This window comes from Passer domesticus, chromosome 4, assembly GCF_036417665.1.
Source record: "Passer domesticus isolate bPasDom1 chromosome 4, bPasDom1.hap1, whole genome shotgun sequence".
In the NCBI taxonomy this organism is placed as follows: Eukaryota; Metazoa; Chordata; class Aves; order Passeriformes; family Passeridae; genus Passer; species Passer domesticus.
In genome coordinates, this window is record NC_087477.1 from 83,403,849 (window position 1) to 83,419,331 (window position 15,483).

The following is a 15,483-nucleotide window of genomic DNA, read 5'->3' on the forward strand; positions in this document are numbered from 1 at the left end:
CCCTTTCCTGGGCACTGCCAGCATCCCTGCTCCCCTTCCTGGGCACTGCCAGCATCCCTGCTCCATCCCTGGGCACTGCCAGCATCCCTGCTCCCCTTCCTGGGCACTGCCAGCATCCCTGCTCCATCCCTGGGCACTGCCAGCATCCCTGCTCCCCTTCCTGGGCACTGCCAGCATCCCTTCCCTGGGCACTGCCAGCATCCCTGCTCCCCTTCCCTGGGCACTGCCAGCATCCCTTCCCTGGGCACTGCCAGCATCCCTGCTCCCCTTCCTGGGCACTGCCAGCATCCCTTCCCTGGGCACTGCCAGCATCCCTGCTCCCCTTCCTGGGCACTGCCAGCATCCCTTCCCTGGGCACTGCCAGCATCCCTGCTCCATCCCTGGGCACTGCCAGCATCCCTTCCCTGGGCACTGCCAGCATCCCTGCTCCCCATCCCTGTGCTCCCCGCTCTGCTCCCAGGGTGCTGCCAGTAGGACAGATGGCCATGGAAATGTCCCCAGGACAGCTGTCCCCTCTTTGCGGTGTCCCAGCTCCCAGCTGGGGTGGGATCATCCTGTGGAACGTGCATTCATCCCATCCAGTGCATTAAGGGGCTCCCCTGGGCCCAGTCCTGGCCCGGGTGTGAGCCCAGAACAGCCCCGGGGTGAGGGGGCCCTCTCTGGGTTTCCAGCGGGGTTTGGGAGCAGGAGCTGTCCCAGAGCAGCAGCTCAGAGGGGCTGGGGCTGCCTGCTGGTGTGTGAATCACAGCACCCACCCTCCTGTGCAATTGCTCCTGATTTACAGCAGGGCAGGGCACAACCAGCGGCCCCGAGCTGCCCCACCGTGGGTCTGACTCCACACCTGGGGGCTCAGGCCCCCCAATTCCAGCATTGCAATAAATCCATCAAGTACATTCTGTGTCAGTGGTGATTTGGTTTCCCTTTCCCCCCCACCCTCCCCAAACCCACGAGAAATTGGCATTGGAGGGGTAGGAGCCTGTGCCACCCCAGCACCAGCACGGCTCCCTCTCCACAGGGTCCTGCAGGGAGGGACACGGCTCCTGCAGGGACATCCTGCCTCTGGAATGTTCTGCTGGTGGCCACGCTCCAAACGGACCTGAGGGAGTCCCTCGGGGGTGGATTTTGGGTGAATTTTTGTTGAATTTTGTGAGATACCAGAAAGCCAAACTGCGGCCCCAAAGCAGGGAGGGCAGGACTCGGTGCAGTGCGGGGGTGACTCAGCTCTCCCCTTTAACACCCCAAAGGGGAGCCCTTGAGGGACAGACAGACAGACAGACAGACGTCCCCAGAGGGCAGTGTCCCCTCTGAAGGTGCAGTGTCACAGCTCAGCACAGCTGCCAGGACCTGGCTTTGGGTCCTCGTCTGCACCAACACAAGGACTGGGCAGAGATGGCTTTGCTGGGTGGAGGGGTTGGCAAAAATGGGGGAGAGAAGAGGGAGAGGAAGAAGAGGGAGAAGATGATGAAGAAGAAGAAAAAGAAGAAGAAGAAGAAGAAGAAAAGAAGAAGAAGAAGAAGAAGAAGAAGAAGAAGAAGAAGAAGAAGAAGAAGAAGAAGAAGAAGAAGAAGAAGAAGAAGAAGAAGAAGAAGAAGAAGAAGAAGAAGAAGAGGAAGAAGAAGAAGAAGAAGAAGAAGAAGAAGAAGAGGAAGAAGAAGAAGAGGAAGAAGAGAAGGGAGAAGGAGAAAAAGAAGAAAGAAGAGAGGAGAGGAGAGGAGAGGAGAGGAGAGGAGAGGAGAGGAGAGGAGAGGAGAGGAGAGGAGAGGAGAGGAGAGGAGAGGAGAGGAGAGGAGAGGAGAGGAGAGGAGAGGAGAGGAGAGGAGAGGAGAGGAGAGGAGAGGAGAGGAGAGGAGAGGAGAGGAGAGGAGAGGAGAGGAGAGGAGAGGAGAGGAGAGGAGAGGAGAGGAGAGGAGAGGAGAGGAGAGGAGAGGAGAGGAGAGGAGAGGAGAGGAGAGGAGAGGAATTCCAGTTGGAAGGGGGCTGCCATGATCCTGCCCACCCGGGGATTGATCCAAACTTAAACCACATCCTGTCGTTAGACTCCAGCTCAGCAAAGCGTGGCTTAGCCAACCACCTCAGAGTAGCAACATCCCTGTCAGAGGGTGCTGGGTGGGACAAACCCCCCTCAGGGCTGTGCAGAGGAACAGAGCAGCTCCAGCATCACTTCTGCTCCAACACTCCACCTGTGGGCACCTTGGCTTTCCAGGATCTTGAAACCCAGGACAAAGGCCCTGTGGAATTCCAGGAGGGGGATCCAGGGCCAGCCAGTCTTGCAGGGAAGGGCAGGATGCCACCAGCAGCGTCTGCAGGAGGAGGAGGAGGAAGAAGGACAGAGGGGCACAGCCCAGCCCTTCGCTGGGCACACGGACGTGGCAATTCCTCTTCAGGGCACGAGGGCTGGGGTGGGATGGGCAGGAAATCAATCCTGGGCATTCCCAATCCCCTGATCAATGACATGCAGGCACCCCTCGGTCTCTGCAGAGCTGGTGTTGTGCAGCAGCAGTGGGGACTGAGCTCCCGTGAACACGAGATGTGCTGGGTGACGTCTGCGCCGTGCAGGCAGCTCGAGCACGTGAGCTCGCCCCTGAACTCCCTCCATGCAGTGCCAGCAATTCTGAGTTTTGTTAGCTAGTTCTAAAGTGGTTCAACGTGATTTTATTTGTTGTAGTTGCTGCTCCTGTTGCTAAGTTAAAACTTTTAATATGAATCTTTTTGAGTGGTGTGAGGTGTCAGTTCTCGGCAGGTGTTAGTTCACTCCCGGGCTGCCGGGAGCGGTTCCTATCACTGAGCTCTGTTATTTCATCTTCTTGTTGTTGTTTGCTTTCTCCCAGGGCTGGAGCTTCTCCTCTTCCCTCCCCAGACCTCCTGGGCTGGGGTGCTCCCCTTCCCCTCACAAGCCTTTGTTGTAGACCACAGTCTTACTGGTGGTGGCCATGGCGATCTCTGGCTCCAGCTGGGACGTCTCGATCTGTGGAGGCAAAGAGGAGCGGGATCAGAGCCCGGGGATGGATCAACTGGGGAACTGATTTGTGGGGAAGGAGGAGATGGGGATGATTCCGTGGCAGTCACGCTGCTCCTGGAGTTTGGTGTGCCGTGCTCCAGGCCCCAGCCCCCCCGTTGTGGCGGGGCTTGCGGAACGCCGCACGTTCTGTGCCTGGCAGTGCTCAATGAATTATAGAGTGTCTGAGGCTCCAACGCATCCCACCAGCCCAGCTCCCATCCCTTCCCTTCCCTTCCCTGCAGCTCGCAGCGATCCAGAGCACAAAGCTGGACCCGGCAGAGCCCGGGTGGTGCCGCCAGGGAAGAGCCTCGCCGGGCTCCACCCTCACGGCCAAGCCCTTCCTGCCCCTTTCTCCAGCTCCATGAAATCTCCATCCCTTCCCTAATTTTTTCCCTCCACCAGCTCCTCCTGAAGCTTTCCCTTGCTCTGAAATCACTTGGAATCTCTGCATCCCCGGGAGGGATCTACTGCACTCCCGGTCTCCTCGGGAAGCAAAGACCCCGCTCCCAGCCGGGCCAGGACACCTGGGAAAACCTGGAATTTTGGAAATCCTATACACCCAACCCACGCTGGTGCTGACACAATGCGAGGAACCCACGTTAAAAATCGAAATGCTTTTGAAAATGTTTAACCTAGTTAGACAAATTAGCAAAAATTTGTGCAAAACAATTTAGGTATTTAAAATATTCAATGTTTTTAAAAACTGGAAAAACTGTTCTTAGCTTTCAGCTGCAAAAACCCAACAAAATATAACATCAAAGCAATCTTAACATGAGGTGCAACATAACCCTTCAGCAAAGCTGTTAAACAGCTACTGAAGCATCATGGGAAATAGCACTTCATTTATTCAAATGCACATATGTCAGGTTTTTGCACCATATGTCATTCCAAGCTATTTACAGTAATAATTAAATCTTAATCAACGTTTAACCTCTGTAAAATGTTTGAAGGGATCTAATCACCCTTCAGACTGCACTAATGAAGGAGAAATATATAAACATAAAAAGAAAATGATGCATAGATAGCACACCAGAAAGAACAGTAATTGCAAAATTGTATTTCTTTTAAATATAATCAGCAAATTATGTAAAGTAAAGCCAACGAGTATTTTAAGTGAAGACATCTTGGGTGTCAGAGGTGTGATCAGCTAATTTTGTACTGCTATCCATAACAGATGTAGCATATTTTCTTTTAGTGCCATTATTAGCAACTTCACCATTCCTTTCAGTGCTGCAGCACAAAGTGAAGCATTGTGCCGGGAGAGCACCGGGAAAGGTGCAGGAGATCCGGATCCCACGGATCCCTTTCGAGGCAGGATTAACTCTGCTCTGCCTGCCTCTGACGCAGCTTTTCCTCCCATTGTGTGGGGATTTTTTTCTGCCAGGGACACACAGAGGAGCTCCGAGGTTCTGGGGCTGGGTGGGTTCAAGCGCCGCGAGGAAAACATCCAGGTGGGAAGCGGAGCCTGGGCTTCAGGGAATGGCTGGAGGGGGCGATGCCACACTGCTGCCAAGGTGGGCATGGGTCACAGGGTGGGTTGTGTCATCTCAGAGGGCTTTTCCAACCTCAGTGGTCCTGCTTTGAAATAAACTCCACCTGGAATTGGGTGGGTCAGCGCTGACCGTCCATGGGAAATGGGGCAGCTCAAACCAAACCCGCTCCTTGGGGAGAAGAAGATGAATGGAGAGGCCCCCAATCCCACCCTCTCCAATGGTCTGGAGAACTGGGAGCCCCAAGGAAGCCACAGCTGCCCTGGTGGAGCCCAGATCAGCGCTCGGACAGCCCTGGGTGTGCTGGGGATGGGATGTGCCAGGCTGGAAGCGCAAGGCTGCGTGGGGGGACGGGAAGAAAAGAAGGAAAGAAGGAAAGGAGGAAAGGAGGAAGGAGCAGTGTTGTGCTCACGCTCCCTTGGGACACAATTCAAGAAGCAGTGAGCACAATCCAAGCTGAACAGCAGGAAGAGTATCCTGGTGGGAAGAGCAAAATATCGCAGCCGACTGCTCGGGGAAGGTGTGGGGCGTCTGTGGTGGGAAGTTTTCAGCACAAATTACTGGGAACCCATCAGGAATAGTTTAGGCAGAGCTGAGCTTGTCTTGGTGGAAGGAAGAGATGAGATAATTGTTTGTAGATCCTTCCAGCTTTCATCCCCTGGTCCAGGGGAGAAACAGCTCCTTTCCCTACGTGGGGGATGGGTTCTTCAGGAAGGTTCTTCAGGAAGGCTCTGCAGGAGGGTCTGAGGTGGGCTCACGGAGGTGGGATGGAGGGGGGATAGGTCTGGTCCCTGAGAAGAAGGACATGGGAATTCCTGCCTAAGGTGGAAGGGCTCCAAAACCCCATGGACGTGGCACCTGGGGACATGGTCAGTGGTGGCCTCGGCAGTGCTGGGGAATGGCTGGACTGGATGGGCTCTGAGGGCTTTCCCATTTTAATGATTCCATGGTTCTCATGCAGGGTGGGCACCCAGCTGGGGACCCCCGTGACACCCCAGTCACAGACACTGGTTTGGAGCTGTGACACCAAACCCAGGCACCTTCCTGAAGCCTGGGAAGGTGCTGGAGAAACGGGGGGTGACTGGTTGAACTGGAGCCTCCTCTGCAGGTCTCCTTGTGGCTGACTTTAATCAAGAAGGGATTCAAACCTGCTCTAGAGCCTCAGGAGCTCCAAAGGGTGCATCTGCACCAAGAAAAAATGTACAGGAAATTGGGAAAGCTGCTCAGAAATCCATCAGGAGGAACCTGCCCCTCCCACCTGGAAATCAGATGGAGAAGAACAGGGAGATGGTGGTGGTACCAAGACCACATTAAACCACAACCTTGCTGTGCACCAGTCTTTGACTCCCTTGCTGGTGTTTTTTGCTGGAAAGTGTAATTTCACTCATTTTGGGGTTTTGCTGTTCCAGCTGTCCAGAACCCTGGACCTGCTCAGCCACCTGGCCATGGAATTGTGACAGATGTGGAGACCACAGTTCCTGGTCGAGATTTTGGTGTCCCAGCTGCCAAAACGACCCCAGTCATGGTCATGGCCATGCTGGGAACGCTCCTGTGAAGGAGCAGCTGCCTTGGAGGGTGCTCTGAGGAGCAGGCTGGACCTGCACTGATGGGACCTGTCCCACTGTCCCACACGGGACACTTTGTCCCTCAAACCAAGCGCCCACCACGGCACTGGGGTTGAATCATGTCCATCCTCTTCCTCCCAGCTCGCTCTGTGCCAGGGCAAAGGAGGGATCCCCTTCCTGGCTTTGGGATGGTGGCACCAGGCAAGGGCCTTCACCAATGAATCCAGCAGAAGCTCAGGAGGGACAGAAGCTCTCAGCAGCTCTGAGAGACCCAGGGTGGGATGCACCACTCCCAGACAGTGCTGCAAGGGGGGTGTTCAGGACAAACCCCAGGATTTGGGGCTGATGGCTGCACTGGCAACTTCGTACCCAACACGGGAAGCTCTCCAATGAGGCCGTGGGAGAAGCAGGAATTCTGTGAGGCCTCTGGAAGCTTTGCCATAGATCCAGGGAGATCCTCACTGGGGACACCACCAGGGTGCACCTCCCAGATCACCCAAAACGTGGCTGGGATGAACCACAGCCCATCCCAGCCCCTGGAGCAGGTGAAGCCTGAGGATGCTCCTTTCCCTCCGGCAGACAGCCAAGAGCACGAGAGGAAAAAGAGGGAAAACCCCAAAAACTCAGTGCCCTGACCCTTATTAAACACCTGCTCGTGGACCAGCATCTCTCAGGTGGCCCAGGCAGGATGGCAGCAACGCCCCCGACCCGCTGCAATCCATCCCTCCCTCCGGGGGAACAAAGCTGGGAATCGCCTCCCGGGTACCCACGGCTCTCCAGCTCTCTTCCCCCCATCCCTGCCTTGCAGTGGAAGCCTCTCTCCTCTCATCAGCTCCGACAAGGCTAATTGGGGTGATAAAGAACTGGCTCCGAGTGCTGGCGTGGGCTGGAGGAACAAATGGTGCGGTGGTCACAGCTGGTGCCGCGGAGCCGGCGCGGGAGCGGGCGCGGGGGGCTCCGGGCGCCCCAAAGCCGGCAGCGGCTGCCGCGGGGGGCTGGCGGGGGGTGCTGTGTGTTTTGCATGGCTGCTGACACGGGTGTAACGTGCAGGCGAGGCCGGTGAGGCAGCAGCAGGCAGAAAGCAGATGCTTTTTGTTTGGGGTTGATACTCATTTCTATCCCAGCTCGGGAAAAGGTGTAGAAAGGAATGTGCTCCGGAGAGTGCAGGGAGGGAGATAGGTCTAGGCTCGCTGCCAGGGATCCTGGAACGATATGGAAGGCAGCTAGGGGAGACAGGAGCAGATGGATTTGGCATACAGCTCATCACTCAGCCAAAAAAAAGAAAAAAAAAGAAAAAAAAAAAAGGAAGGGGGGAGAAGAAGGGAGAAAGCAGCCAATTTTGGGAGGGGGAGGGTCATGGGGACTGACGGATGCTGCTCCGGGGTGGGGGAAGGGAGGGCTGGGATGGTCACTGTGTCTTCTGCTGCTGCCAGTGGGGAGAGGTGGTGGTGGCTCCTTGGGAGCCTGGGAAGGGTCTCCTGGTCCTCCCAGCAGCTCTGGGCCATCTCCTCCCAGGCCTCGGGTCACCAGGGCAGAGCCCAGGGCAGGGCCAGGCTCTCCGAGCCCTCGGGAAGCTCAGCCAGGTGTAGGAAGGGCTGTGGCACCACGGAGTCATGGAATGGCTGGGGCTGGAGAGGAGCTCAGAGATCACAAAGCCCAACCATGCCCAGCACAGCCAGGGCCACCACTCACTGTGTCCCCAGGTGCCACATCCACACATTCTCTGAAATTCCTCAGAAATGGGGACTCCAGACCTCCTGGGCACTCCCAGTGCCTGACCCCCTTTCCATGAGGAATTCCTCCCAGTGCCCACCCTGAGGCTCCCCTGAGGCCGTTCCCTCTGCTCCTGTCCCTGTTCCCTGGAGCAGAGCCCGACCCCCCCCGGCTGTCCCCTCCTGGCAGGAGCTGTGCAGAGCCACAAGGGCCCCTGAGCCTCCTTTGCTCCAGGCTGAGCCCCTTCCCAGCTCCCTCAGGGATTCTGCAGCCCCTTCCCAGCTCCCTCAGGGATTCTGCAGCCCCTTCCCAGCTCCCTCAGGGATTCTGCAGCCCCTTCCCAGTTCCCTCAGGAATTCTGCAGCCCCTTCCCAGCTCCCTCAGGGATTCTGCAGCCCCTTCCCAGCTCCCTCAGGGATTCTGCAGCCCCTTCCCAGCTCCCTCAAGAATTCTCCAGCCCCTTCCCAGCTCCATTCCTGCCCTGACCACGCTCCAGACCCTTTCTTGCCATGAGGGCCCCACCCATTTTCAATCCCAGTCAAATGGGACCTTCCCAGTAATCCAGGAGTGCTGATAAATGATGGGAAATGTCTCCCAGAGTCCTTCCTTCCCCCAGCTCTCCCAGCTCCTCTGGATGGATCCACCCTGTCTCAAGGATTTGTGAGTATCCCAGCAGCATTTCAGGTCACTGCCCAGCTCCCCTTGGATTATGGGGCTTGGAGCACCTGGCCTAGTGGAAGGTGTCCACGGAAGATGTCCCTGACTGTGGAAGGTGTCCCTGTCTATGGAAGATGTCCCTGCCCATGGAAGGTGTCCACGGAAGATGTCCCTGACCGTGGAAGGTGTCCCTCTCTATGGAAGATGTCCCTGCCCATGGAAGGTGTCCATGGAAGATGTCCCTGACCATGGAAGGTGTCCCTGGCCATGGATGATGTCCCTGCCCATGGAAGGTGTCCTTGTCCATGGAAGGTGTCCATCGAAGATGTTCCTCATCATCGAAGATGTCCCTGCCCATGGAAGGTGTCCCTGTCCATGGAAGGTGTCCACGGAAGATGTCCCTGACTGTGGAAGGTGTCCCTGTCTATGGAAGATGTCCCTGCCCATGGAAGGTGTCCACGGAAGATGTCCCTGACCGTGGAAGGTGTCCCTGTCTATGGAAGATGTCCCTGCCCATGGAAGGTGTCCATGGAAGATGTCCCTGACCATGGAAGGTGTCCCTGGCCATGGATGATGTCCCTGCCCATGGAAGGTGTCCTTGTCCATGGAAGGTGTCCATCGAAGATGTTCCTCATCATCGAAGATGTCCCTGCCCACGGAAGATGTCCCTGCCCATGGAAGGTGTGCCTGCCCACGGAAGATGTCCCTGCCCATGGAAGGTGTCCCTGCCCACGGAAGATGTCCCTGCCCACGGAAGGTGCCCCTGCCCATGGTAGGGGGTGCAGTGAGATGGGTTTTTAGGTCCCATCCCACCCAAAGCACTGAAGTGCCCCCCATGGATCGATCCCTCAGGAATGAAACAAGGACAGCAGTGCTGGCCAAGGAGCTCCTCCTGGAATTGCTACAGAGCTGCAGCCACCTGAAGGTGACCTGAAGGTGAGAGAATTCGGGAAATACTCCAAAACCCTTTCAATTATATCACAGAAAACATTTTTCAGAGGATCTCCAGCCTCTGGTTCCAGAGCCCAAGCAGCTGTGGAGCCCCAAGGCCTCTCCATGTCCTGTTCCAAAGAGCACCAGCCACCCCAGGGGTTTTCCTAAATCCACAATTCCAGCTCCTCATTTATCCACTTGCTGCCCTAAGGAGCTCTCTCCTGCCAGAGATTTTCCTCCCATGCAAGCGTCCAAAGATTATCAGCTGAGTTTTGTTGAAACCAACAAACAAAACTCGTGGTTCTCCTCAGCAAGGCAGATTTTGAGAGTTATTAAGTTCAGGAAATTTCTTTTGTCCTGGAATATTTGTCTGTTTTTGGAATATTTGGCTGTTCCGGAATATTTGGTTGTTTTGACTTTTGAGAGTTATTAAATTCAGGAGATTTTTTTTTTTTTGTCCTGGAATATTTGGATGTTTTGGGATATTTGGCTGTTGTGGTTTTTGAAGGTTTTTCCATTCCAGGAGACTTTTTGTTTGCCAGGGATGCTTTGCAGGGATGTTCCTGCCCTCAGCTTAAATGGGAATAACCAACTGCCCTGAAGCAGAGCAGATTTCAGGATTTTTGGGGCAGCTGTGGGATTGCAACTTCCCCCACTTCACTGGATTGGGCAGTGCTGGTTTCATGGCTGGATTTGATGACTTTAAAGGTTTTTCCAGTCTAAATGACCCTGTGGTTCTGTGGTTTGGTGGTGCTGGGTTAACGGTTGGACTTGATGACCTTAAAAGTCTTTTCCAACCTAATTTCATGGTTCTACAATCAAGGGTGGGAGTTTTTAATCTCACTTTCGGGGAATTACCACAGCACAGCTTCTCTGAGGCAAAACACTCAGCAAAGACCTCGACATTAAATCAGGTGGGAAGAAGGGAAATGTGGATTTGGGGAAAGGAAAAGGACGGGGAATTTGGAAATGAGGATCTGTGGCTGGAGCGGGGAGCTGCCCTCGCCCAGGCTGTCTCTGGGATGAGTGATGACAGCAGCCCTGGTAGCAGAGCAGCAGCTGGGATAACAACCCCACAGCTGGGGAGGTGACCCCGCTCCCTGCGTGTCCCAGCCTGTCCTGGAGCAGCTCCAGCCCCCTGGCCATCCCCAGTCCATGTCCCAGGAGCTCTCCTGCTCCCACTCCCTCTGCCCCACAGGGACCCTGCTCAAGGTGACACCAGGGACCTCTGGCAGACACGAGGAACTGCTTCTTGGCCTTGCTGTTTGAAATCTGATGGTTTCTGAGCCTTTCTCTGGGGTTTTTGGGGGGTTTGGTTAACACTGAGCTCTCAGACCCTCAGTACTTCCACTTTATAAAAACTGGAAGGTCAATGCCCAGCATGGCACCACCTCCAGGGCATTGCAGAGCTGTGGGTTTGGGTCTCCTGGGAAAGCAGAGGGCTGCCCACAGCTCCAACCTCAGGTGTTCAAACTAAACCACCAGATCAAAGCTCTGAGACCCTAAGATTTCAAAAAGCAAGATCAGAAAAACTTCCCTGTGTGTCTTCCAGAGAGAGGAGACACCCGGGCCTTTGAGGGAGCTGAACCTTCTCCCCTCTGCTCTGGAGCTTTGCTCAGGTGGGAGGGGGTGGCATGGGTGCCCACGGGGTAAACCTGAGCTTGCCACAATAAATTCATTTCCACAGCAGCTCCAGGAAGGCCTTAGGCTGGCACAGGAGCAGCTGGGTGGTGACCTCAGGGCTTGTAGCCTCACCAGGCCAGGAGCTTCCTCAGGAAGTTTCTTCCTGAAGAAACTTCTCCCTGGCTTCCTGGAAGAGCCCTCACATTCCAGGATAAGGATGGGGTTTTTTTTGTTTTTTTTTTTAATGTCCAAGCCAGTGGATTGGTGGAAAAATCACCAGCCCACTCCAAATATGGCCTTGAGGACTCCCAAAATTGCAGTTTGGTTATGATTCCTGATCCTTGCTGGAATGGAGAGCACCTACACAGACACTCAGAGTTTCTCCTTTCTTGGAAGAAAAAAAAAAAATCCTACTTTCGAATGTGGACATTACTAAAATCTTTCAATTTGGATGAAAACGAGTTCTTAGGTCCATTCCAGCTGGAATTCCTCAAGCAGAAATGTCAAGGAAGAAGGAATTTGCTGCTCTTTGCTGAAGACATTGAACCCTGAATTCTCCTTCTGTTCAGGAGGAAGAGCACGATGGAAGAACAGGATTTAGGGATGCCCTTGGAGCTTTAGGGAAGCTGAGCAAATTCCTCAGGATCCCAACCTCCAGCACATTTCCTTCTCCCACAGACCACCAGCCTCACTAGGAACAGGAAATTCAAAAAGCAATTACAGATAATTACATGTGTGAGATGTGATTAATAAGGCATTCTCAGCCCTAAGCAGGCAAGTCTGGACAACTGATCCCCTTCCTTTGCATCCTGCACCTCTTGGAGCAGGCAGAGCTGCTCCAGCTGAGCCAAAACTACTCCAAATACACCAAAAAAGGACAAATCCAAGCCTGTGTGACAAGAGAGGGGCAGGGCAGGAGACGGGCAGGGAAGATCTGGGGGTGCACCAGATAAAGAGGCCTCTGACCAAGAATGATGATGATGATATTAAAGGTGTTTCTGATTTAATGACTCCTGTGTGAGGCCAGGAGTCAGACTCTTCGTTCTTCATTTTTCATTTTTCATGGATCACTCCTCATTCCAGCTCAGGTATTCCATGATTCCCAGCAAGTGGCCTGGTGCTCAGGGTGGGCTGGCAGAAGAGGGGCAGGGACTCGGTTTTCAGGCCCAGGATAAAGCAGCAAAGCCAAGGAGGGCCCAGGAATGGCCAGGGCAGTGCAGGAATCCTGGGGGAAGTGCTGGGGAGGAGCCCCTCTGTTTACAGTAGGTGCTGCTGAAAGGTGTCCTGAAGAAAGACAGCAATTAACAGGCCTGCTAAAAAAAATGGCTTCTTTCCACAAAAAGCCTTTTAAGTCTGTTTTTCGGGCCACTTTAAGGGTTAATGTTTAGCTGTTTATCCGGACTTGTCGGATGTCAGCTCTTTCTTTTGACTCCTAATGGCTTATAGCCATCAGGAGGTGAAGACTCCTCAAAAGAGCTGGTGTCAGGAATGTTTTCTTATGCCCACCAGCACCCACACACCTGCAGCAGCCTGTGCTTGCAGGGGGATAGTTTACATACTTGAACCTGTCTCCCAGGGCCAGGGGTGTAAACATGAAACCAGATCCTGTCTGAGAGCGGCCGCAGCCCCTGGGCGCTCCCGAGGGTCCCACACCCACCCTGGGACCACAAAGAGCAGCTCAGGGCAGCCCTGCTGCCCAGCACTGCTGCTCCACCTCGCTTTTAGGGCCCTGCGAATGTTCTGCACCTCTGAGCGGCGAAACAAAGGAGCGCCGCTGTCAGAACCCAGGACATCTCCCTGGATAGCTCAAAACCCCAACAAGAAGCCAAAAACACCTAAAAATTTCTATCTCAGCTCATGAAGCAAATTGCCAATGTTACATGAAAAATTACAAATCACAGAAGTTTAAGTAGCATAGTAGTAGCAATCACAAAATAAAAGAAAAAAAATTAAAGCACGGTACAAAAAAAGTTTAAAATTCTGCACATAAGAGTCAAGAGTTCCAAGATAAAAAAATTTAAGCGTGCCCTGCCCTTCTTCTTTCTCCTCCCTAGCATCCATGTTCAAAATGATGTTGACATTCACAAATTAAAGTAAAAAGTCACTGTCTAACATAAGTAATAACTATTAGAATATAATTGCAAACATAGTATACGTAATTTTTAGTATAAAAGATAATATCAACCCAAAAAGCAGAGAATGTGCCTCAAACCAACCTACAAAACAAACCTTAGCAAGTCAAACAAAAATGTTTGAAATAAAGAGAAATAATAAACAATCTTAAAAACGTAAACCAAACACTTCTCAACTCCTTCTTCAACTGCTGAGTTGGGGAAAAGAGACTTTTAACAAAAACACACCTCAAAATCATCCCAACCAAACAAAATCCCAAAAACTGGCGTCCCTGGGAGGGCCACGAAGAGCTGGCACCCCACCAGACAAGGAGATCCCGAGACCCTGCCAGGAGCAGCCATCAAAAAGCAGCTGGGTCACAAATCAAAGGCTGGGGGACAGGGAGGGCAGGGGGAACAGAGGCACAGCCCCCCCAGCCACGGGGGCTCTGCTCACTCCTGACCTTCCCTGGCCCTCAGGTGTCACCGAGCCCAATGGCCACACAAACAGGAGGAGCAGCTGGAAATTTAACCAGCCTGAGGTGGCCCAGGGGCTCCAAGGCAGTGGTGGTGGAGCCCCTGAAGGCCAGAGCCTTCCCCTTCCCCTTCCCCTTCCCCTTCCCCTTCCCCTTCCCCTTCCCCTTCCCCTTCCCCTTGGGAATGCCCCTGGATCCCTGGCAGTGCCCAAGGCCAGGCTGGACAGGGCTTGGAGCAGCCTGGGACAGTGGGAGGTGTCCCTGCCCATGGGACAAGATGAGTTTTAAGGTCGCTTCCAAGCCAAACCATTCCATGATTCCAGGATTTTAGGGAAGCATTTGCTCCCAGAAGAAGTGACTGAAGTGTCCCAGCTCCAGAGCACTGGGGAGTGAGTAGGGAAATGCTTTGATTTTGGGATTTTGAGAGGGAAGTGGGGGTGGAAAGCCCCATGGAAACAGGAGATGTCATGGTCCAGAAATGTCTTTGCCAAAGTGGCTCCTTCTCTCCAGGTCAAGAGGAGTTTCAGTTGTGCCAGGACATGAATCCAAAGGGCACCACAGAGAAGAGCTTCCCAATGAGTTTGGGAAGTGGGGGTGGCCCTGGGACAAGGCAAGTGCTGCCTCTGTGGCATCACCACCAAGGATCTGCAGCTGGAATTCCACCAGGTGGAGCAGGCAGAAGGGAATTACCGGGACACAACATCTGCTCCACCCCAGAAGGAGAACCTAAGAGAGCATCATCACGTGGTGGGAATGTGGAGTTACCCTAAAAAAGGAGAATCTGGGGGCTCTCCTGACTGGAATGTCCCAGTGTGCAGGTCTGGCATGTTTGGGTTGTGTGGTCTCTGCAGAAGCACCAGGCTCTGACCCAAAGCAGGGACACCTGAGTGCCCTCAGTGGGGCATTCTGGTCCTCTGGTGTCAAAACTCAGCTGAGATAAATCCCATCAGCCTTGAGAGAGCCCAGGATAAACCACCACAGCACAACTTCTGAATGCTGCTGTATGGACAGATGACTCTTCAACTAATTAAAGTTGAAAAGTGGTTTATTACAGTGCTGGACACAAGCTGAATAATTTCTAAAGGTATGTGCAATCTTTGAGAGTCTTTTCTCTGTCTCCTAATTTGTTGCATATGCATTAAATTTTGAATAGGTTTATGTATATTTATTTCTTATTAGTCTTTGTGCAGAGAGCTCTCTGGTTGTCTGTCCATGTCCTGCACCTTTAGTTTTGGTTTAGTTGTTGTTTCAAGATTTAAGGAGCCTTTCTTATCTTCTAGCTTGGATTTCACATTCATTTCACCTGATTTGAGGTAGGTTTTGTGAGCTACAGGCTTTTGTGAGCACAAGCTTTTTATGAGCACAGCAAATGAACAGACTCTACAAACTAAACACTTCAAAGCAGCACACTTCACTTAAATCTGAAACTGATTCCTAACTTAATTCCTAACCCTGTATCTCAACACCTGCAGTGGGCCAGGCAGAGTCTGCAGGAACCAGGAGCACCAGGATGGCACAGCCTGGGCAAACTCTTCCCACCAAAGGGAGCCTTCATCTTTGGGATCTCCCCTGGCAGCAGGACCCTCCAGGATCAGCTGGGAAACCCAAACTGCCCCAGGAGGATGGGGACAATCCACCAGCCACAGCCAGTGCTCCAGGCTGTGCTCGGATCCTGCTGGGGTTGGAAGTACAGATGGACTTTAGGACTTCCTGAGGCCTTTATTTCCTCTCAAAGATGGGCTGGGAGCTTCCACTGGAGCTGTGTGCAACCTCTGGGGCCTGCTGTCCCCAGATGTCACCTCCTCTCCTGCCACCTCACCCTGCCAGGGGCAGCACGGTGCTCTGGAAGGGTCACTCATCCTCCAGCCTCTGACAGGAACGAGTCCATCCTCACTGAGGAACTCCACAAACCTCATT

The 15,483-nt window shown here is 53.6% G+C and overlaps 1 protein-coding gene across 1 annotated transcript in view; it reads right to left on the reverse strand.

Moving 5' to 3' along the window:
• Positions 1-2,629: 2,629 nt before the first annotated feature.
• The window catches only part of SFXN5 (sideroflexin 5), a 101,726-nt gene continuing 88,872 nt past the window's right edge, over positions 2,630-15,483 (reverse strand). The window contains exon 14 of the mRNA XM_064419176.1: positions 2,630-2,965. Coding sequence (XP_064275246.1) covers positions 2,888-2,965 — 78 coding nt within the window. The 3' untranslated portion in view covers positions 2,630-2,887. The remainder of the gene's footprint in view (positions 2,966-15,483) is intronic.